This window comes from Rhinolophus sinicus, linkage group LG06 (genome assembly GCF_036562045.2).
Source record: "Rhinolophus sinicus isolate RSC01 linkage group LG06, ASM3656204v1, whole genome shotgun sequence".
In the NCBI taxonomy this organism is placed as follows: Eukaryota; Metazoa; Chordata; class Mammalia; order Chiroptera; family Rhinolophidae; genus Rhinolophus; species Rhinolophus sinicus.
Genome location: NC_133756.1, coordinates 161,970,953 through 161,991,325, shown reverse-complemented (window position 1 = coordinate 161,991,325; position 20,373 = coordinate 161,970,953). Strand labels below are relative to the sequence as shown.

Here is a 20,373-nt window from a genome sequence, read left to right as displayed (position 1 = left end):
ACTTCAGCCGTAGGTGCTGCTTCCACTGTGGCAACTGGCCGTAGTCTAGAGTGGGGCCATTAAGAAAAACTACAATATGAGGTGTCTTCCTCTCACCCCCACCCCAGAACACCAGGCCAGTGGGATGAACTGGACAGGGCGGTTCTGGTGGGGGGTTGGGATGGAGGAACAGGCTGTGACGAGGGTGCTGTGAAAAGACAGCAGATGGGGGGTGAGCAGAGGCCAAAGAGGGAGTTAGAACCTGGTGAGGATGGAGGGCAGTCAGGCAGGAGCTCCAAAGCCACTGGACAGTGGCCCATAGGAGTAGCTCTCACGTCACATGGCTCTCCTGGGCCAAGCCCTACAATTCTGTGGGTTGGTTCAGGTTTTAACTTATTTCTGAGCCTCAGTTTCCCCAACTGTGGTGACGATGTTGGCCATGTTGACACAATGTCACTGCCCTTTGTCCTGCCAGGGTCTGCCGTGCATGTGCCTGTTCCAAGCTTGGGGTGCGCCATCACTCCTCACAGCTGCCTGGGGCTGGAAGATAGCCTCACTCCCATTTCAGGAGGAGTCGAGGCCCAGAGAGGGCACTGACTCTCCCCAAGTCACACAGCCTGTCAGGGATGGGTGTCAGAGCCAAGGGGGTCAGGGGACCCCTCTACTTCCTGGGTTTAAAGGTGAGACTCAGCAGGCCCATCTCAATTGTTCTCGCTAATGCAACACAGACACACGTCGGTACACATGACACAGACGTGAACACACAGATCCACAACACACACACACACATGCGCTCAGTCGGGATTGGGGGTTGTTGTTTCTGGGGGTTCTTGCCCTGGCTCCCGGACCCCCTTCCATTCTGTATACACCCTCTGAAACAGGGAAGCTGGATGCCCACCAAGGGAAGTGAAACTTTGCAGGACCCCCTACTGCTCTCCTCCCCAGAGTTGGGGGCCCAGCACCTCCTGGCAGAAAGTGCCCCAGCCCCCAGGACCCCACAAAATAGCCAGGTCTGCTGAGTAGGCCCTTCCTTCCTCCTCAAGAGGCCAGCAACAAGTCAGCAGAATCCCAGCAGAGGGGGCAGCCTCTCTATCGGAGACCATGGCTTCTGGAGTAACCGCGGGCCCTGAGGCGCCTGCCCAGAGTATGTGGGCAGCTGGGACTGGGAGGGAGACAGACACAGGCTCACCTGCCGACTTGCTCCACCATCACCTACCAGTTCCGGCCAAGTCATTCCACCTCCTAGAGCCCAGGTCCTCGCTGCCCTCCAGGGCCAATGCAGGTGAAGATTCAATGACCCTGATGGTGGTCTCTGCCCTCCCTTGGCTGCCCTCCAGACCCTAGGAGGGGGTCCTCCCCTCCAGGAGGTATCAGGGGACCCCGCTCCCTTGGAGACCCAGCTTCACACTTCATCACCCCTGCCCAGCTACCCTACTAAGATACCCACTGCCCTGATGGGAGCCACCGTCCCCATAATCAGGGTGGAGGGCAGGACAGTGGAGGCAGGCCCAGGCCTCACCATGAGTTGAATGTGATCTACGCAGCTGCAAAGAGGGTTGGTCTGGAGGGGCCTGGCCACCGGAAATGCCAGCTGGTGGGCCTGGTTCTGGCCAGGGATGAACCAGCCTGGGAGGACTAAGTATGGGAGTGAAGAAGGCCTGAGACCAGATGTCTGGGGATGGCAGGGTGGAAATGGAGGGGGGCAGTTCACGGCCCAGCTCTGCCTAGCTCTGCCTGTCTCTTCAGTGACCTCTGGACCGTCCTTGAGGCCATGACAGAGCCCTGGGAAGCTCTGGGAGATGTGTGGTCAGGAGCCCCCCTGCAGCCAGGGCCTCTGGGCCCAACAGTAGCATCACTTACATGAGTCTGGACTCCACTGTACCCTGGAGTGGGGACCCTTGGGGCCTAAATACATGTGATCCCATTTAACCCTCACACCAACTCTAAGCCTGGGGTAGGGACAGGCCCAGAGGGTGGGCTCAGATTGGACACCCCCAGGTTCCAGCCCCAGCTCTGCTCTAGTGCCCTGTGTGCCCTTGGGCATTCTGTCTGAGCCCCAGGTTCACATCTGTGAAGTGGGTCTGAAGGTCATTTCCAAAACAAAGCAAGATGAATCTCTGTGTTACACCTGTTCCTCTGGGGGCTGCAAGGACAGAAGCATGTTGCTGAGGGGATAGAGAGAAGGGGCAGCTACCAAGGCACATGTCTTAATAGGAAACGCAGTAGCCTGGTCTGGTGGTGGCCTACGGCCCAGTCAGTGGCTCACAGGCTGCATTCCAGGCCCGCCGGCCTTGGCTGGACCCCTATGCAGTAAACAGTCCACGCTTGACAGCCTTCTGAGGCTCTCGGGGGAAGTTCATCTTCATCCCAAGCCTTAAAGACTCCCTGCAAATAATTTTCCAAGGCCTAGTGTAGCTCCCCAGTGGGGGCCCTACCTGACTTTGGGAGGTGGGGGCAAGGATCCAAGCCCGGCTACAGGCTTGAACTTAGTGGACTGTGGCCATGGCCAGTAGCAGTGTGGGGTGGAGCTGGGTGGGGAGACCACAGAGCTCCTGACCTCTGGCTGGACTTCAACCCGCACCGCCCACTCCCTGCTCTCCACCAACTTATGGCAAACACTTCCTGCCCATGGATCTCCAGCCCTATAAATACCAGCCAGTCTACAAGGGGCACCCCAGCCCTGGCAGGCCAGGAAGCCCAGACCCCCCATCGGCAGGTAACCACCCTGTTCCCTGAGGTCCCTGCACTGGCTCAGAGGAGCACGCAGGAGGGGCAGGAAGGAGCAGATGTCACCTGGAACCCTGAAGCTCCGTAGCTAATGCATGTGATGCTCTCCGCTCCCCGTCCTATGCCTTGGTTTCCCCATCTGTAGAATGGGAGCCTAACCCTTTTGTTACAGGGTGTGTGTCTCGGTGAATCCATTGCCCCAACTTATGAGGAAGACATGCCTTCTCTCCGAAGGGAGCAGGAAAGTGGTCTCAGAGAAAAGCAGGGTGCCCTCCCAGGAAGGGTGCTAAAGGCGCTGCCGGCACCAGGAGGGACAAACCCTGAGCTGAGCCATGGAGGTGCAGTGGGACTTAGCCAAGGTACCAGCCAGCCATACTTTTTGACAGGCAGCTGCCCTGCCCAGCTTGGACTCGTCAGATCTCAGGGAGCTCATCACCACTATCCTGGAGCTGAGCACTGGGCTCTACGTCTGTGCTGGGGTCGCCTCAGCAGGTACTCCCACCAGGTCCTTCACTGCATACCAGGATGTGTTCGTTGACTGTGCCCCGAGAGCCTCTGCGCCGCGTGGCAGTGACTGGGGGCACCCACGGCAATGAGATGTCTGGCGTCTGCCTAGCCCAGCACTGGCTGCGGGCCCCGGGGGAGCTGCAGAGACCCAGCTTCTCTGCCATGCCTGTGCTGGCCAACCCGGCGGCCACAGCCGCCTGCCGTCGCTACATGGACCGTGACCTCAATCGCACCTTCACCAACACCGTCCTCACGTAAGTGTCCTCGCTGCCTTGGGGCCCCTGACCACCAGGCTGGCCCAGCCCCTTAGCTTGACACCGAGGTCCTCACCTCAAACTCCCCCTCCAGTCACCAGCAGCGCACACCCCTCTGCTCTCAATGCCCATTCTTCCTTTTTCAATTTAGGGAAATCCAGATTGATGTCACCTCCTCCAGGAAGCCCTTCCTGATACTACAGTGGGTCAGGGCCTCCTCTGAGAATGGGGAGTACGACCAAGGTGTCGTCTTCAGCTCATTGGGGGAGACAGGATAAACTCAGCAAACACAATCCAGGAGGCAAAATGCAGGGGTGGGGGCAACACAAAGCATCTAACCTGGCTATGGGTAGTCGGGGAAGGCTTCCTGGAGGAGGTAGCATCTCAGCCAAACCCCAAAGGGTGATCAGAAGTTAACCAGGTGAAAAGAAGAGAAAAGGAGTTTCCAGGGAAGGGCCCAGCAGGTGCAAAGGTCTGGCAGTGAGACCGGCACAGTGCTAAGAAGTGTGGCTGGAGTGAGCGCTGATAAGGCAGGCTGGCAAGGCCAAGCTGGGGGTTTCAACTTTACGGGAGCAGTGGGGAGCCAAGGAGGGCTCTGGGTAAGACAGGCATGCCACAGAGGCATGAGGGATGAGTCCCTGAGCTGCTCTGTCTCTCTGACAGACAGAGACTGTCAGTGGCTGATACCCCACACCTATCCCTACAGTGCCAGGGCCCACCCAGATGACCCATATGAGGTGACAAGGGCCCGAGAACTGAACCAGCTGCTGGGGCCCATGGCCTCAGGCCGGGCCTTTGACTTTGTCCTCGACCTGCACAACACCACAGCCAACATGGGCACCTGCCTCATCGTGGACACCGCCCACAATGTCTTTGCGATGCACCTGTACCGCCACCTACAGGTGGCCCTGTCACCCCAGATTGGAAGGGTGGAAAGAGAACACCAATGGCTCTGGTGCCTCCATGGCTGGGGGTGCGGAGGGGGTGGTTCCCCGGCCACCCGCAGATAACCCAGGCCCTCTGGACCCCTCACCCCACTTCCCCATGTGGTGCCCTGTGCTTTCTCTATGTGCCTCCCCATCTCCCCTCCTGGGGCCCTGACCCACCCCTCTGCTCACAGATGCTGAGCCCGGAGCTGCCCTGCCGGGTCATCCTGTACCAGCTGCCCAAGGAGGAGAGTGGTAGCCTGGGTTCGGTGGCCAAGAACGGAATAGGTGTGCCACGACCGTGGGAGAAATTGGCAGGGCTGGGAAGTGCGGGGCCAGATGATGGGCGGTGTCAGGGGCCTGGGGTCCAGCATCCCCCTTCTCTGGGGCACTTGCCTGACCCCTTCCTTCCTGGTCCCCAGCCCTGGAGCTGGGTCCCCAGCCTCAGGGCGTGCTGCGGGCTGACCTTTTCACCAGGATGAGGGCCTTGGTGGCGGCAGCTCTGGACTTCATCCAGCTCTTCAACCAGGGTGAGACCCCCAGGATTTGCTGGTAAACTGAGGCCCAAAGAGGAGAGGGCTTGGCCCAGGGGCTAAGGCGCCAGGCTTTCAGGTGGGCTGGGAACCAGTCCTGAGGGGCCCTCACAGCCCACTCTGCCCTGGGGCCTGGAGGGACGGACAAGCTCATGCATAGAGCCTACCCCACACTCCCCGCACAGGCACAGCCTTTCCTGCCTTTGAGATGGAAGCATATCGAGTCCTTAGGGGCGTGGACTTCCCACGCACGGAGGCGGGGGACCTGGCAGGCACGGTGCATCCTCAGCTGCAGGTGTGTGTGTGTGTGTGTGTGTGTGTGTGCGCGCGCACGTGCTATGGAGTGTGGCCTCCTAGGTCACAGCCTTGGGGCAGGGGACTGGGGGGGGCGGGCAGGGGATCCGAAAGCCAAGGCCCAGAGGCAGGGACCACAGAGCCTCCCACAGAATCACCGGCATCTTATAATTAAGAGCAGGACGGTAGCCTGGGCCCCCAAGCCTCTCTGGGAACCCGGCACATGAGCCTGGAGCGCTGGGCCCCAGTGACACTCACAGTGCCTGTGGAGGACACCAGAGGCTCCTCAATAGCCCGGAGACACCTCTCCTGGCCACAGAAGGCAGAGGGAGGGAGGGGACGTGGAGCAGGCCTGCCCCATTCCCCTGCTTGGAGGTGCAAATACAGAGCCCCTCTTTATTTTCCAATGACTTCCTCGAGCGTCCCTATGCACGTTCGCGTGGAGCCCAGCATCTCCCTCTCCAGGACTCCCCTTCCTGAATGGTCCAGGAACTGGGTGACCCTGCTTCTACATCTGGCAGGGAGAAGGTTGGGGAAAACGGGTAGCCCACCAGCTGCCGCTCTGCTTGCTGCCACATGGGGTGGCTGTGGAACAAGCCCCATGCTCCCCCTGGCCTCTGTTTTCTTGCAGTACCCAGGTAGCAGGAGTGCCCAAGTTGGGTGCCCCAGCCTTAGCCTCATTAGGAACTATTCCCCAAGTTCTCCATCTGGCCTTCAGAGGTTAGAGGGCTTCAGAGGGGGCCACCTGTTCTGTTGGCACCAGTCCTCCCCACGCGCACCTCAAAGCTCAACTGCTGAACCCACTGCCAAGCCAGAAGCCCCTCCTTCATGATGAGTCCTTGTAGGCCAGCAGGGTCCTTTTCTGCGGGTGGAACTTAGGCGCGGGAACTCTCCGGTATCAGAGGTGATCAAGTAATTCTGAACCGCTGCAAGGATGGGTGTCTGTCTCAGGGGCCTCCACATCCCTCCGTCAGCCCTATCAGACCCACAGGCAGGGCAGCGACCCAGCAGACAGACCTGGCATGCGCTGAAAACATGAAAGAGAGAGAATATTGGGAAGAATTTGATATATCAAAAATATTCTGAAGGACCAAAGTAACAACTGTAGGAAAAATCAGAACTTGGTTGGACCTTTTTGCTCTGATTATAACTTTGGGTTTTATTTTGAGGTGTTACCTTACTTGGAACAGCGTTGTGGTGGAGGGGACTCCATCCTTTCAGTGTTAGGGCTAGAGGTCTTAAGCCATCCTGCCTGTCTTCCTTGAAGAGGCTAAGTAATAACAGTTATTTTGAGTGATTTCCTGCACAATTTTAAAATTTATTTAATAAACTTTTATATTGTATTTATTATACTAAGCACCAGATACTATTTTAAGCATTATTAGCCATTTAATTTAAACCTCAGGACGATAGGGAAGAGAGCATAGTCCTTGTTTTACAGACGAGGAAGCTGAGGAACAGAGAGGTTAAGTGATTTGCTCCAGGTCACACAGTTAGCAAGAATTTGAACCCAGGCTTCACTATCTGTGCCCATAACCGCTAGGCTACACTTCCACAATGACAACTGTCTTTCTAAGGTGACTGGTGTCTCCATTTCTAGGCATCTCAGCAGACACCTGTCACATTGATTGAGAAAGTGATGGAGTGAGTGGGCGAGGCCCTAAGTGAGGGGCATCTCTTGGGCAGTCCCTGCTGGGTCACCCTGACTGGGGCCGGGGCAGAAGTCAGCCCCAGCAATCTTAGCCCTTGGCTCTCCTCCCAGGACCGAGACTTCGAGCCACTGCGGCCTGGTGCACCCATCTTCCAGATGTTCAGTGGTGAGGACGTGCTCTATGAGGGGGGGTCCACCGTGTACCCCATATTCATCAACGAGGCTGGCTACTACGACAAGGGCATCGCCTTCTTGCAGACTGAGAAGCTCGCGTTCTCCGTGCCCGCCCTGTCCATGCCGGCCCCCGACCCCACCCCGGGTCCCTAACCCAGGCCACCCCAGCCTCAGCCTGAGGCACAATGCCCAGCTCAGGGGTCCCCTTGCCACCTGATATATACCATGATCCTTTTCATACCTGCCACCTTCATGCCTCAGTTTCCCATTCTATAAAGTGGAAGATGTCTAGGGGTTCATGGTTCGTATCCTCTGTCCTGCTTGGCCCCTTTCTGTGGCCTCAGGATCCAGGGCAGCTCTGGCCCAGTGTGGCCTTGGACATGCTGTGTGTCCTGGGGCCAGTGATAGCTGTCTCTGTGCCCACACTTCTCCAGGGAAGATCCTACGCTGTGGAGGAGACTTGGGGAAAAACTGCAGAAGGGCTTTCAGAGGCCATTAACAGAGGGGGGTCTCCAAGCCCCTGCACACCTGGGAGAGCAGAAGTGTGTGCCCATGTATATGCACATGTGTGTGGGGTACCCATGCATGTGCCTGCTTCAGGTGCTATGCGTGTGTGTGTGTGTGTGTGTGTGTGTGCATACGTGTTTCCAACAGCCTCAGTACCTTGGCTGTTCTGGGAGGATCTGTATGTGGTCGGGCGCATAGCCCGGATGAGCATTTCCAGGTGTGTAATGAACCCAGTGCCCATGGAAGATCAGGGGGAGACAGGGCTGGGGAAGGGGTACAGCTCAACAAGGCTCTGTCCACCCAGGTGTGGGGACACAGGGAGGAGGTGCCTTAGGCCTGGGGCTGGGGAAGTCCTACCCGGGAGGCAGAGGTTCCTCCGCCACCCAGGACACCCCAAGTCAGTGTCGGGGAGGAGTGGGCACAGGGTCTGCTGACCCAGGCACTCTGCTGGGTGTTCATGTCAGGGCCGAACTGGGCAGGGCAGGACGGGGCCCTGAGGGCGCTGCCCACACCCACCTGAGCCCGACAGGACATAGTTCCTGGCTGACAGTGGGGCTGGTGGAGCCCAGGGCTCTGTCCTGTTGAGACATCACGCCCTGGCCCCCCCCACAACCCTGCCTGGCCCATCCATCTCCCCGCGGCCACAGCTGCCACACTGCCTCCTGCTATTGAGTAGCCAGATGAGAAGGTGTGAAGGATACCGGGGCGCCAGGGACGTGCTGGCAGGCAAGATGGATGAGGGGGCAGGGGGCCAGTCGGCGCCTCCGGCGGGAAGGGCTGGCCAGAGAGGAGGGGGCTGTGCAGGAGGTGGAGTTGTGCCTGTGTGCCTGGTGTGTGCGTACGGAGGTTGTGGGTGTGTGTGAGCGTGTGTATCTGTGCACACAGGAGCTTGTACATGTGTGAACACGAGGGATGACAGCTGAGCATCTGTGTGCATATATGTATTCATAGGTTGGTATGTCAGTGCACTCATGTACACATGTGAGGGTGTTTCCTATCACACAGAGCAAAGGCGTGTGCAACCACACACACATACTCACACACATCATGAGCCAACGGAACCCCAGGCTGGCCTGCCCCTGGGAGTCCGGGCTGAGGGGGAGCCACCAGGCCCCTCCATCACCTCTCCCACCTCCCACCCGCCCCACTGTGGATCCTGGGCAGGGTGGCATGGCCACACCTCACTGGGTAGCTCCTGGGCACCACTAGGACCCTCCCTCACAAGCACGGAGAACTTCCTGCCGCATCTTGTCTGGCAGCAAACCCCGGAGCGGGTGCAGCCTTCCCCCAACAGCTGGGTGTGGTGTGTACCAGGGCCAGCCTACCCTGTCCCTGTGGGACCCCTCCTGGCTCAGCAGGCAGGCATCTGGGACCTAGAGACAGAAGCAGCAGGCACGTCTGAGCTGAAGGGAGGAGAGGTCTGCATGAGGCATGAGGTTCAGGGAGGGACCGGGTGTCACGCTCGGAGAGAAGCAGCCCCTGCAATCTCTCTGACTGTTGGCCCCTCTTAGGAATGGGCCTCTGCCAACCCCATGTCCCCAGTGCCACACTCTGGAGAAGGTATGCGGGGGTCGAGCTGGCCTTGGGGGTCTCCTGTTGAGCATGCCCAGCCCAGCCTGGGGTGCCCTTGCCTAGTGTTATAGCCTGGGATGCTTCCTCCCAGAGTAGATGAACCTGGGGTCCAGCCAGATGACCCTCCCTGGGCCATGTGACAGGGATCAAATAGCCAAACAATACTCTCAGCTGAGAGCAACCAGCTTCAGGGAACATCAGCCCCTCTGCCTTCCTGACCAGTGGCTCGTGTGTTCCCCAATGCCCAGCCCAGGACTGGCAGGGGCAGCCGGTCAGGCTGGAGAACACAGACAGACCCACAGGCAGAGCAGACACCGCCCCTGCGACCTCCAACCTGGGCCAGCCTCCAACCCTATGGGGACTATGTAGGCCCCATCAGCCAGGATGGGGCCTGCTTACTGCTCCCCAGGCTGGGCCAGCCCTTCCCAGGCAGAAGAGATTATGCGTTTAGTTCAGTTGGGGAAACTGAGGCACGGGGACTGTCAGGGACCTGCCAGCGTAACACAGCTCATTGAGCTAAGCTGTCAAGAGGACAAGGTTTCCTCCTACCCAGTTTGGGGCTTCTGCCTCTGCCATCACTTGCTGTGGCTGCCCCCTCATATTTCCTGGTGGTTTCACACCAGCGGCCCCAGGTCAGGGGTCTGGATCCTGGTGAGAGGGCACTGCTTCTGCCTTTCATCCCTCTGCTGCTGCCGCAACTGTGGCCTCCCCAACTTGCCCGAGGCCGCATGGGCCCCCAGCCCCTCCAGTAGGTCAGCCCTGGGCCCCTTCACACCACCCAGCCCGCCTTCAAGATGGTCCTCCACCCCGTGCTTGGGCCCATTGATCAGGAATGGCTGGGGGGCTCCTGGCTGGGGAAGGGAGGGAGCCAGGAAGGAGGACTGGGAGGAGGAGTGGGAGGTTTTGCAACGTCACAGCCTTCCCACCTGCCCTCCTCCCGCACAGCATCACGCCTGCTGCCGGACTAGCCCAGCCAGTGGCCTGACAGTGCCGTGTGAGGGTGGCTTGAGGAAGGGGCCCTGCACCCAGAGCCAGAGTCCCCTCTGCTGAGACCAGGTGCCCGGCTCAGGTGGAGAACCAAGACCTGGGCGACAAGGAAGAAGTTCCTACCAAGAAACCGGGAATGAAGTGAGCACCTGAGAGCTGAGCTGTGCTGCCGAATGGACCAGGAGACCAGGAGTGGCTGACCACCCCTCCTGGCAGGCAGGGCCCCCTCGGGTGGCAGTCGCAGCCCCACCCTAGCTGAGCAGGGCTTCTCCAGGAGCAGGACATCCAGGCTGTCCCCATGGCAGGTACAGTGCGGGCAGCTGAGGCAGCCCCACGGGTTGGCTAGGCTTCAGGGTGAGTTGGGCAGAGCAGAGACTGGGTGTGGGGACCAAGGAAACCCCACTGGACCTAGGTCCTGGGCAAGAGGGTGAGGCAGGGGCACCCCAGGCTGAGGCCTCAGATCCTGTCAGGGCAGGGCTGATGGACTCAAAGTCACCGTGCAATTATGGGGTGCTGACAGCCAGGGAGCCAGAGCTGGTTCTGGGAGGTGAAAGCTTTATCAGGCGTGGGGAATCTTGGGGCTGTCCCCTCCCCTCTCTGGGCCTCACCCCTTGAGTATCAGGGCGAGGGCTGGACCAGAAGCCTCTAACCTCCTCTCCAGACCTGACTGATGCTGTGGGCCTAACCCTAAGGCATGCTGGCTTTTAGAGGAGCTGAGCAGAGGACAGCCCCCTCCCCAGAGTTCCTGAGGGCACTGTCGGGTGGGACATTGATCAGGAGCAGGGAGCCAGTTGCCAGCCTGTGAAGCCCCCAGGCCCAGAGAAGCCATAAGCTTCTCCCCTTGGGACCCACCACCATGGACCCTGGCTGGCATCTGTTACCTGGATGTCATACTGGCAGTTGTCCATCAGATGGCCTGGTCCAGGTGGTGGGGGACAGCTGTCTATCCACCCTTCATGCTCTTCTGGGGGACGCAGACCTGATGTGGTCCATCACCCTCAGAGAGTCCCACCCTCAGACCCAGAAATGTCAGGGCTTTAGCAAGGAGCCACTTCTCATGTGTGGCCCTGGGGCCCACACTCATACAAGGCACCTACTCTGTGCCAGCTCTGGCCAAGGGCTGCCGACCTGTTAGCTCATTAGTCATTCTCTTCACCCATCTATCTATCTGTCTGTCCATCCATCCAACATCGAAATTCCACCTCTACCCAGGGTTTTACCAGGCCCTTTGTCTCTCCTGGGGCTGCTAGAAACTAATCATCTATTTTTCAGGATTTTTTTCTCTTTAAAGATTTTTAATTGTGTAAAATATACACAACAAATATTACCATCTTGACCATTTTAAGTGTACAGTTCAGTTGCATTAAGTACATTTACACTGTTGTGCCACCATCCCCACCATCCATCTCCAGAGCTTTTCCATCTCGCAAAACTGAAACTCTGTCCCCATTAAACACTAACTCCCATTTTCCTCCCTCAGTCCCTGGCACCCACTTTTCTATTTTCTGTCAATGAATTTGATGACTCTAGGGAACTCCTATAAGTAGAATCATATAGTATTTATCCTTTGGTGACTGGCTTATTTCACTCAGCATAATGTCGTCAAGGTTAATCCATGTTGTAGCATGTGTCAGAATTTCTTTCTTTTTAAGGCTAAATAATAATAATGAATAATGTGTCTGGATAGACCACAGTTTGCTTATCCATTCATCCATCGACGGAAACTTGGTTTGCTTCCACCTTTTGCCTGCTATGAATACCACTGCTAGTTGCCTGCTGTGAATACCACTGCTATGAGCATGGGTGTACAATTATCTGTTCAAGTCCCTGCCCTCGATTCTTTTTGGGTATATACCTAAAAGTAAGTAAAGTTGTTGGGTCATATGTTAATTCTAAGTTTAATTTTTTGAGGAACCATCATTTTGTTTTCCACAACGGCTGCCCCATTTTACATTCCCATCAACATTGCATAAGGGTTCCAATTTCTCCACTTCCTTGCCAACACTTATAGTTTTGGTTTTGTTATTGTTTTTTGTTTTGTTTTGGTAATAGGCATTCTCATGGGTGTAAAGTCATATCTCATTGTAGTTAGGATTTTTTGTTGTTGTTGTTAACCGGAAGGGTAGAGGATGGCAAAGCTTTTGGCCAAGACTTGTGCCAGGACTGCAGATCAAAAGAAGGGATTTTTAGGAAAAAATGAGGAGGCCAGAGAAGAAAGATGGCTTCTGGAGGCAGGATTTTAGTATGTTTTCTAGGTCAGAGATGGATAAAAGCAAGTCGTGGTAATTCATGGGCTCTCCTCTCAGCTCAGCTCTCCTTAAGCTGGACCAGGCAGTGGAGTCCCAATGAGCTGAGAAGGAACCCCCACCCAACTCCCACAACCTCACAAGTCCTATCATCCATAACGTGTGTCATTTATGAAGGGCCTACTGTGTGCCAGGCCCTGTATGTGTCCTCACAAATCCTCACATCAGCCTTATGAGGCAGGTATTAAAAATCCTTCGTTATGCATGTGGAAACGAGACTCCAGGAGATGAAACAATTTGCTCAAGGCCCCATGGCCACCTGATGGCTCAAGGATTCCCTGGGGAGTCAGACAGGTCTGGTCTCTGGCCTCCAGGAGCTTTAAGTGAGCATTTACTTTATGAGATGAGGCTGAGTCAAGTTAACTATGGGAACACACAGGCCTGGCAGTCAGGGAGGGCTTCCTGAAGGAAGAGGCATCTAGATGCAGCCTGAAGGATGGGGGCTGGCTGGGTAGAATGGGGGTGGGTGAGGCGAGCAAGGGCCCACACTTCTGTCCTCTCTCCCCAGCCTTCCTCTCTGCCGGCCTCAGGGTACTTGCGCCCTCAGAGACCTACACCCTGCCCGTGACCAGCTCCAGCTGGGAGCCCCAGCTGGTTTCTCCATTCCCATCAGGCCCTTTCACTGGCTCTACAGGGACCCAAGTCGTGGCAGAGCCCACTGGGCAGGGTCCCAAGAACCCATGTGTGTCCAGCGTAACAGTCCAGCTGGAGATGAAGACTCTGTGGGAGGAATTCAACCAGCTGGGCACAGAGATGATTGTCACCAAGGCAGGCAGGTGTGAGCAGGGGGTGGAAGGTGCATGTGTGGTGGGGGGCCGGGGCCAGGCTGGAGCCACAGTCACGCTGCATGGCACCTCCCTCTTGCAGGAGGATGTTCCCGACCTTCCAGGTGAAGATCCTGGGCATGGACGCGCTGGCTGACTATGCCCTGCTCATGGACTTCGTGCCCCTGGATGACAAGAGATACAGGTCTGGGGGCCAGCCGGGGGCAGGCGGCTCAGACCTCAGGTGCTGAGACGGGAAGTTGACCTCCAGCTGCAATGTGGGGACGCAGGGCTCAGTCCGAGCAGCCAGTGTCAGGGAGGCCTACCCTCGGCCACTAATGGGAGCCTGGTGGCAGGAGGGAGCCGAACCCAGGGCAGCCGACCGTCTGACCAGGCAGTGGGCTAGCCTGGCCAGGCAGAGTGGGCTAGCCCAGGGCAGCAGGTGTAACCACAGGGAACTCAGGGCCAGAGAGCAGTCTTGGAGCCTCTGGTTCCTTGTATGCAAAATGGCCATAGTGCATGGGCAGTCGTGGAGACAGTGATGGCCCCTGCGCCCCGCCAGTCTTGGCTCCAGGTGGGGGCAGCAGATGAGGTGTTGTGGGGTGCACATGGGGTGCCCTCACCACCTCGCTCTGCTCCCCAGGTACGCCTTCCACAGCTCGGCCTGGCTGGTGGCAGGCAAGGCCGACCCGGCCACGCCCGGCCGCGTGCATTTCCACCCCGACTCACCCGCCAAGGGTGCCCAGTGGATGCGCCAGATCGTGTCGTTCGACAAGCTCAAGCTGACCAACAACTTGCTGGATGACAACGGCCACGTGAGGCCCGGGTCACAGCGGGGAGGGGCTGGCCTGGGCAGGGGATGCTGGGGCCTGATTGTGACAAAGCCTGGAGCCAGGGCTGGCTGGGCTTTTGGTGCCCAGCATCCCCGCCCTTTACTGATAGTCAAAGCTGGGGGACCGAACTCACCTGGCGGGGGTTGGACAGCAGATGGGACTGTCTGGGTAGGTGGGGAAGTGGGCTAGGGGTGTGGGAATGTTCCAGCAAACAGTGTCCCTCTCGTGGACAATGTTTATAGAACACCCACCACGAACCAGGCCCGTGGTAGGTGCCAGAACACAGCACGGTTGACACTTTGTCAGGTAGACAAAGATCCCTGCCTTCACAGGGCTCACCTCCTGGGGTAGGGGGCACATGGGGGGCAAAGAAGCCAGAAGACACTGGATGCAGCGTCAGATGGTAACGAATGCCAGGAGAGAAAGGAATGGGGTGGGGGTGGGGGTGGCTGAGGGAGGTGGCTGCTCCTTGCAGGAGGCCCAGGCAGCTGCTGAGGTGACATTTGAACAGACATGGAGGAGGAAGCCTATGCATATAGAAGGGGAGCTGTTGTAGGCAAAACAAAAACAACAACAAAACGCAGCAAGTGCAAAGGCCCTGACACTAGAGAATGTCGGAGGAATTGGGGGAGAAGTGCAAGGAGGCTCCTGTGTGGCTGGAGTGGAACAAGGAGGGGAAGGCGGGTGGAGAGGGAGAGATCCTGGAGACAGCCGGGCTGATCTGCAGCGCCAGTTGGCTTTTACTCTGTGTGAGGTGGGAGCCACAGGAAGGTTTTGAGGAAGCAGTGACCTGCTGTGACTCACTCAGGCTGCTATGTGGAGAATGGACAGAAGAGCCAGGTGGAGGCAGGGAGACGAGCCAGGTGGCAGCTGAGGAAACCCAGGTGAAAGATGATGGAGGCTATATAGGGTAGAAGCGATGGGGTGAGAGAGGTGGCCAGATTCTGCTTCATTCTGAAGGTAAAGTGGGCAGCTAGAGGTGGGTGTGAGAGAAAGCCAAGCAGCAAGGTTGCTCAGACACAAAGGGGCTTTGACACAGAACTGTAGACTCTCAAGTTGACCCTGTACCACCAGCACAAGCCAGGGGGGCAGCAGGCCCACGGCAGCATCTCTGCCCCAGGGAGAGGGGCAGCCTCAGTGACAGCTTTCTGCTGTCCCCCACCCCTGCACTTTTTGCACCCCCCACAGATCATTCTCAACTCCATGCACCGCTACCAGCCTCGCTTCCATGTGGTCTTCGTGGACCCACGCAAGGACAGCGAGCGCTACGCCCAGGAGAACTTCAAGTCCTTCATCTTCACGGAGACCCAGTTCATGGCCGTGACAGCATATCAGAACCACCGGGTGGGTGGGGCACAGCTCACGGGGCACCTGCCAGCCCCATTTCACAGGGGTAGAGACTGAGACCCAAGGCTCTTAGCCCCTACATACACACAGACCGCAGCCCTTCTCTCCTTCCCTGGGACTCAGTGAGCATCTTCCCAATCATTCCCCTGCCTGTACATCCACTGGCTCTGTGGTTCTGGATCCCAGGGCCTCCTGACCAGTGGGTCCAGGGAGGACAGCCTTTCCCCGGCTCAGTGCTGGCCCATAATTTCACTTTCTCCTCTGCAGATCACCCAGCTGAAAATCGCCAGCAACCCTTTTGCCAAGGGCTTTAGGGAGAGTGATCCGGACTCCTGGTACCGTCTGGCCCCTGCCAGTTCTACTCTGCTGCCCTAACCCAGCCCCATAATAACCACATCCCCAGGCATCTCCTAAAGCCTCTGCTCCTGACCCTTGTTTCAGGGTCACGCCCACTGACTTGTCCTGGGGTCCCACTGTCTGACTCTGAACCAGACCCTTGGCTTGGGTTCTTCACCCTGACCCCCTGACCCCATTCCTGCCTGCCCCATCTTCAGGACAGTACCTCCACGGCCCCTGCTCAGTGTCTCAGCCCGGAGCCGCAGCAGCCTCAGCCCCTGCCTGATAAAGGGCTCCACAGAGCAGGAGAAAGGTCAGCCCCCAGACCCAGAGCCTGCATGGTGGGTGGGAAGCAAGGGGACAGGGCCACAGGGCCTCCAAGAAGGGGCTCCAGCGTGCTCAGCAAGCCCAATGGGCATCTGCATGGACAGAGAGGAGGAAGCAGAGATTTCTAACACAATTTGGGGCCCAGGGCAGAGAGAACAGGGCAGGAAAAATGTGCTGAGAGCAGGGTGCGGGGTGTCAGGTGGGCTTCCTGGAGGAGGTGGTTCCCAAGCTGGGCCTTGGAGGACTGGGAAGGATTGGATAGAGGGAGAAAGTAGGGTAGAAATTCCAGGCAGAGGAAAGAGCAAGAGCAAAAGCTGAGAGGTGGGCAACCTGGAATGGGAGGAGTAGATAGGGGACAGGGCATGCTGTGGATGTGAGGGGAAGTCTAGGGTCCACTCAGACCATTTCCTCCCTCAGACCCCAACAAAGTTCCAGCTTTCAGCTCCAGAACCCCTGCCCGACTCCATCATCAGCTGCTGGCTCCCCCTGAGGGTCTGCTGGCCCCAGCCACCTATCGGCCCCTCACCTACCAGGACCTCTACACTGGAGTCTCAAGCTCCCTCGGAATCCCAAGAGCCCGACCAACACCATACCCCCTCCCCAATATCCAGGCTGACAGGGATCAGGAAGGCCTGCCTCTCCAAGCTGGGCTGGGGCTTCTGTCCCCCAGCACCATGTGCCTAGGGTCTCGCCAGGCCCCTCAGTGATGGTGGGTCACCTGTGGACAGAGTTCTCTTTCTCTGGACACCACCCCTCCAGCCTCACCTTTGCAGAGAACCCCTTTCTTCCCAAGGACAGCAGTACAGGTGGAAGCCCAGAGAAGGAGGCTGCCTGCTCAGTCACAGCAAGCCTGGGATGGAGCCTGGCTTGGAACCAGGCCCCCTACCTCCCAACCTGCCCACTTCTGTCTTGGAGGTGACTCTTCCAAACCCCGCTTTACCTCTCCCTTACTCCAAACATTAAACTATTTGGCATGGGTGGTCAGAGCACTTCTGTCCTCAGCGATTGGGGTGGAGGGCCCCAGGAATGCCCAGACCCCAGAGTCTGGGCTGCAGACATCCCAAAGCTCTGCCCAGTGCACTTGGCATCCTGGAAGAACAGAGTGATGGTAAATGTGATAACAGCCGACTGGTGGGACTATGTGGGCTGAGCTTCGTGCCCTGCCATGTATGCCCAAATGAGGACTGAAACTGCAGCTCAGAGAGGCAAGTGCTCAAAGTCAAAGCAAAGTATGGTGACACCTACCATTCCACGTTTAGGTGCCGTGCGTAAGGCTAGGGTTGTCTGGTACTCGAGGGGCCAGGGTCTGGTGGACAGGTGCAGAACCACAATAGGCCAAGGTGGGGTGAGTGGAGGGATTTGAGAATCTGATCAAGATTCGAGACAGGAGAGCTTCTAGAGAAAGTGACATTTAAACTAATACCTAAAGGAATAGAAATTGTTGGGGAGCGGGGACAAGGCGAAGGGAGAAAACTCAGGGCAAAAGCCTGGGGCTGGAGTGGGTCCCTTGGGGCGGTAGGGCGCGGCACACGCCACCTAGCGGGACCAGGAAAGAGGGCCCGGAGGGCACTCCTCCCGCCCCTGACGTCTTCGGCCTTCCAAGGGGAGCCCCCTGAACCCCCTAAACACCGACTCCGCCCGTCCTGGAGCACTTCCTGTGAGGTCCTTGGAGAGAACCCAACACACGGGGGCGCAGAGGGACGCGGGGCCCGGGGGTGGCCTCAACAGCAAGATGCCACGACTCCTAAACTCCGCGGTCGGAAGGGCCGGGTTCGGTTGCCGGACTGCCCACCACCCGAACTGCTGCACCGAGATCGAAAACACTCGCCCGACCCTCATCTCAGCTCCGCCCCAGGCCCAGGATCGCCTCTCAGCGGGTAGCCTAAGGTATCTGGCCACGCCCCTTCCGACCACGCCCCGATCTCAGAGCGAAGGCTCTCCCTCAAGCCCCGCCCGCCGCTCGCCCGTCTGGGGCCCCGCCCCGTCCTGTGGAGGCCCCGCCCTGTCCCGTGGAGCCCCGCCCCCAAAGGAGCTGGCACAGCTTACGAGCCACAAGGGACCGGGCGGGACATTAGGGCCGACTCCTCCCGCGGCCCCCACCAGGTTCACAGGAGTGTGAGCGCTGCCCCGCCCCTTTCCCCCCGAAGCCCGGCGCCCTTGTCCCGGCGGCGCCCGGCCGGACATGCTGCCCAACTGCCTGTCGGCGGAGGGCGAGTGGCGCTGTCGGCGGCTGCTGGCGGAGGCTACAGCCCGGCTCCGCGCGCGGCCCGCGGCGGCCGCAGTGCTTGTGCCGCTGTGCTCCGTGCGCGGGGTCCCGGCGCTGCTCTACACGCTGCGGTCCAGCCGCCTGGCCGGGAGGCACAAGGGTGACGTCAGGTACACCTCCCGAGAACTCTTCTCCCTTTTCGGAGGAGCCGCTGAACCCCAGAGACCGCTGGGACCGTGGGCAAGGCACTTAGCCTCTCCGAGCCTCGGAGAGTGGGTCTGCGGAGAGCACGGCGGCCCCGGGCTCTGACCGGGTGGGCGACCCGCGCCCTCCTCCCGGAGCCTGGGAATGCTTCAGCCTGGGCGCCTTGCTGAGCCCCCCAGGCGCGTCCGCACCTCCTCGGGTGGCGACACCTCTCTAAGCAGTGTCCCACTCTCTAAAAAGGCAGGACTCCGCCCTCTCCCGGCGACTCTCGGGAGTTTCGGGTCCCAGAGCCTAGCCAGAGCGCTGGACGGGGCTTCCTGGTTTCCTGCCCTGACTCCGCCCTCGGCGGGAACTGGGGACACCTTAGGGTCAATTTCAGCGCCACTGGGGCCACCATAGACAGAATTTGTGTCTAAGCTCCAGGGCCTCTCTCCCTTACCCCCACTGCTCAGTGAAGTAAACTGAGCCTGGAGAGATCTTGTGACTTGCCAGAGGCCTCACTGCAAACTAGGGGCCGAGGCTTAGGTGGGTCACTGACCCTTTGCCACAGCTGTCATCCCCACCCCTCCATGGCCCTAACAGCCCAAGGACCAGGCTGCCTGTGCCTGTTTAGTTTCCCAGGTGGCAAGTGTGACCCCACGGACCACGACGTGGTGCACACAGCCCTGAGGGAGACCCGCGAGGAGCTGGGCCTGGCTGTGCCTGAGGACCATGTGTGGGGTGTCCTACAGCCCGTGTATGACCAGGTGAGCCCACCAGGCCCTGAGGCCATTGCCAGCCCTTACCCCATTCCCCCACTCTGCCTGCTCAGGCACAGGGAGCATGGTCATGGACTGGCAGACGTAGAAGGCAGTGGAGCACCAGACACCTGCCTGGAAGTCGGCTATCCCCATACAACCCATCAGAGAGGGGCCAGGGGTATTTTCATCCCCTTTTCACAGCGTCCCAGGGTGGAAGTTGTTCCGGGGTGTGCCAGCTTTGCTCAGCTTAGTGGATGGGGGTTGGGGAAGGCTTCACAGGGTAGGAAGGGATTGAATGACAAGTGGCAGATTTTAGGGTAGTAAAAGTAAGGGACGGTTGTTCTAAGTGGAGGGCCCAAAGGCCTGAATGCAGGCGCGAGTCAGTGCCGTGGCTGGAGTGAGCCCCAGGGCAGGGACCAGGTGGACCTGGCCTTGACTGCTAAAGGCCTCGAGGGCAAGATGGGGTCTTCCTCTCAGGCTCCCCTCCCAGTCCCAAAGCCCTGCCAAGGCCATGTCTCCCCTGACTGTCTGCCTTCTTGCACCAGAGGAAGGCCACGGTGGTGCCCGTGCTTGCCGGTGTGGGCCCACTGGATCCCCAAAGCCTCAAGCCCAACCCCGAGGAGGTGAGTTGGGGGGGCAGCTGAGGAACTGGGTTGTCCCAATGGGGGACAGCAGCAGTGGCCAGTCCTCCGTCCACCCTCTCACTGCCTCCTACTCACAGGTGGATGACGTGTTTGCACTGCCCCTAGCCCACCTGCTGCAGGCGCAGAACCAGGGCTATACCCACTTCTGCCAGGGTGGCCACTTCCGCTACACACTACCTGTCTTCCTCCATGGGCCACACCGTGTCTGGGGGCTCACAGCTATCATCACCGAGTTCACCCTGCAGTTGTTGGCACCTGGTGCCTACCAGCCCCGCCTGTTCTTCCCTGGGCTGTCCAGGGGCTGAAGACCTGGCCCTCCGTGGACCCTGCCTTCCCCCTGCCAGACCAGCTCCACTCCAGGACTGAATAAAGAGCCTTTACCAACTCTGTGGCACTTATATCTTCTGCGTCGGGGCCCTTCCCTCGGGCAAACCCCACAGGGCAGCTGGTCGCCTGGTTTGGGTGCCTCTGTCCAATCACACTGTCATCCACCTCAGTGGGCACTTAGTGTGTGCTAGGTACTTGGCATCATCTCTCATTTCACCCTCACCACAG

The 20,373-nt window shown here is 58.7% G+C and overlaps 3 protein-coding genes across 5 annotated transcripts; all 3 read left to right on the top strand.

The window, feature by feature from the left end:
- The first annotated feature begins 2,545 nt into the window (after positions 1-2,545).
- ACY3 (aminoacylase 3) lies at positions 2,546-7,339 on the top strand. 2 transcript variants are annotated; one of them, XM_019737594.2, is made up of 7 exons: positions 2,546-2,695; positions 3,093-3,467; positions 4,174-4,369; positions 4,588-4,681; positions 4,816-4,923; positions 5,112-5,221; positions 6,983-7,339. In XM_019737594.2, the coding sequence occupies exons 2-7, from the start codon at positions 3,232-3,234 to the stop codon at positions 7,196-7,198; spliced, it is 960 nt and encodes a 319-aa protein (XP_019593153.2). In that variant the 5' UTR covers positions 2,546-2,695; positions 3,093-3,231; the 3' UTR covers positions 7,199-7,339. The 2 variants fall into 2 exon arrangements, with proteins under 2 accessions (XP_019593153.2, XP_074192900.1); XM_074336799.1 differs by lacking the exon at positions 2,546-2,695 and having other exon boundaries at positions 2,702-3,467.
- Positions 7,340-7,465: 126 nt separating this feature from the next.
- Positions 7,466-17,742, top strand: TBX10 (T-box transcription factor 10). Of its 2 annotated transcripts, XM_019737930.2 has the most exons (8): positions 7,466-10,416; positions 12,926-13,193; positions 13,285-13,386; positions 13,825-13,996; positions 15,203-15,358; positions 15,629-15,696; positions 15,916-16,010; positions 16,442-17,742. In XM_019737930.2, exons 1-8 carry the CDS (start codon positions 10,410-10,412, stop codon positions 16,729-16,731), a joined length of 1,158 nt encoding a protein of 385 aa, XP_019593489.2. In that variant the 5' UTR covers positions 7,466-10,409; the 3' UTR covers positions 16,732-17,742. The 2 variants fall into 2 exon arrangements, with proteins under 2 accessions (XP_019593489.2, XP_074192899.1); XM_074336798.1 differs by lacking the exon at positions 7,466-10,416 and having other exon boundaries at positions 12,129-13,193.
- A 298-nt stretch (positions 17,743-18,040) lies between these two features.
- Positions 18,041-20,203, top strand: NUDT8 (nudix hydrolase 8). Its single transcript, XM_019737931.2, has 4 exons — positions 18,041-18,400; positions 19,048-19,180; positions 19,720-19,797; positions 19,896-20,203. Exons 1-4 carry the CDS (start codon positions 18,207-18,209, stop codon positions 20,121-20,123), a joined length of 633 nt encoding a protein of 210 aa, XP_019593490.1. The 5' UTR covers positions 18,041-18,206; the 3' UTR covers positions 20,124-20,203.
- The last annotated feature ends 170 nt before the right edge of the window (positions 20,204-20,373 follow it).

What these genes read in the sequence shown, in the direction of transcription:
- ACY3 (XM_019737594.2), top strand. Translation starts at nt 3,232, where the DNA reads ATGTGTTCGTTGACTGTGCCCCGAGAGCCTCTGCGCCGCGTGGCAGTG. An exon ending in CATCCAGCTCTTCAACCAGG is followed by an intron (nt 4,924 to 5,111) that starts GTGAGACCCCCA and finishes CTCCCCGCACAG; the next exon opens with GCACAGCCTTTCCTGCCTTT. An exon ending in CGGTGCATCCTCAGCTGCAG is followed by an intron (nt 5,222 to 6,982) that starts GTGTGTGTGTGT and finishes CTCTCCTCCCAG; the next exon opens with GACCGAGACTTCGAGCCACT.
- TBX10 (XM_074336798.1), top strand. Translation starts at nt 12,874, where the DNA reads ATGGGGGTGGGTGAGGCGAGCAAGGGCCCACACTTCTGTCCTCTCTCC. An exon ending in CTGGATGACAAGAGATACAG is followed by an intron (nt 13,387 to 13,824) that starts GTCTGGGGGCCA and finishes TCTGCTCCCCAG; the next exon opens with GTACGCCTTCCACAGCTCGG. An exon ending in CAGCATATCAGAACCACCGG is followed by an intron (nt 15,359 to 15,628) that starts GTGGGTGGGGCA and finishes TCTCCTCTGCAG; the next exon opens with ATCACCCAGCTGAAAATCGC.
- NUDT8 (XM_019737931.2), top strand. Translation starts at nt 18,207, where the DNA reads ATGCTGCCCAACTGCCTGTCGGCGGAGGGCGAGTGGCGCTGTCGGCGG. An exon ending in TACAGCCCGTGTATGACCAG is followed by an intron (nt 19,181 to 19,719) that starts GTGAGCCCACCA and finishes TTCTTGCACCAG; the next exon opens with AGGAAGGCCACGGTGGTGCC. An exon ending in TCAAGCCCAACCCCGAGGAG is followed by an intron (nt 19,798 to 19,895) that starts GTGAGTTGGGGG and finishes TCCTACTCACAG; the next exon opens with GTGGATGACGTGTTTGCACT.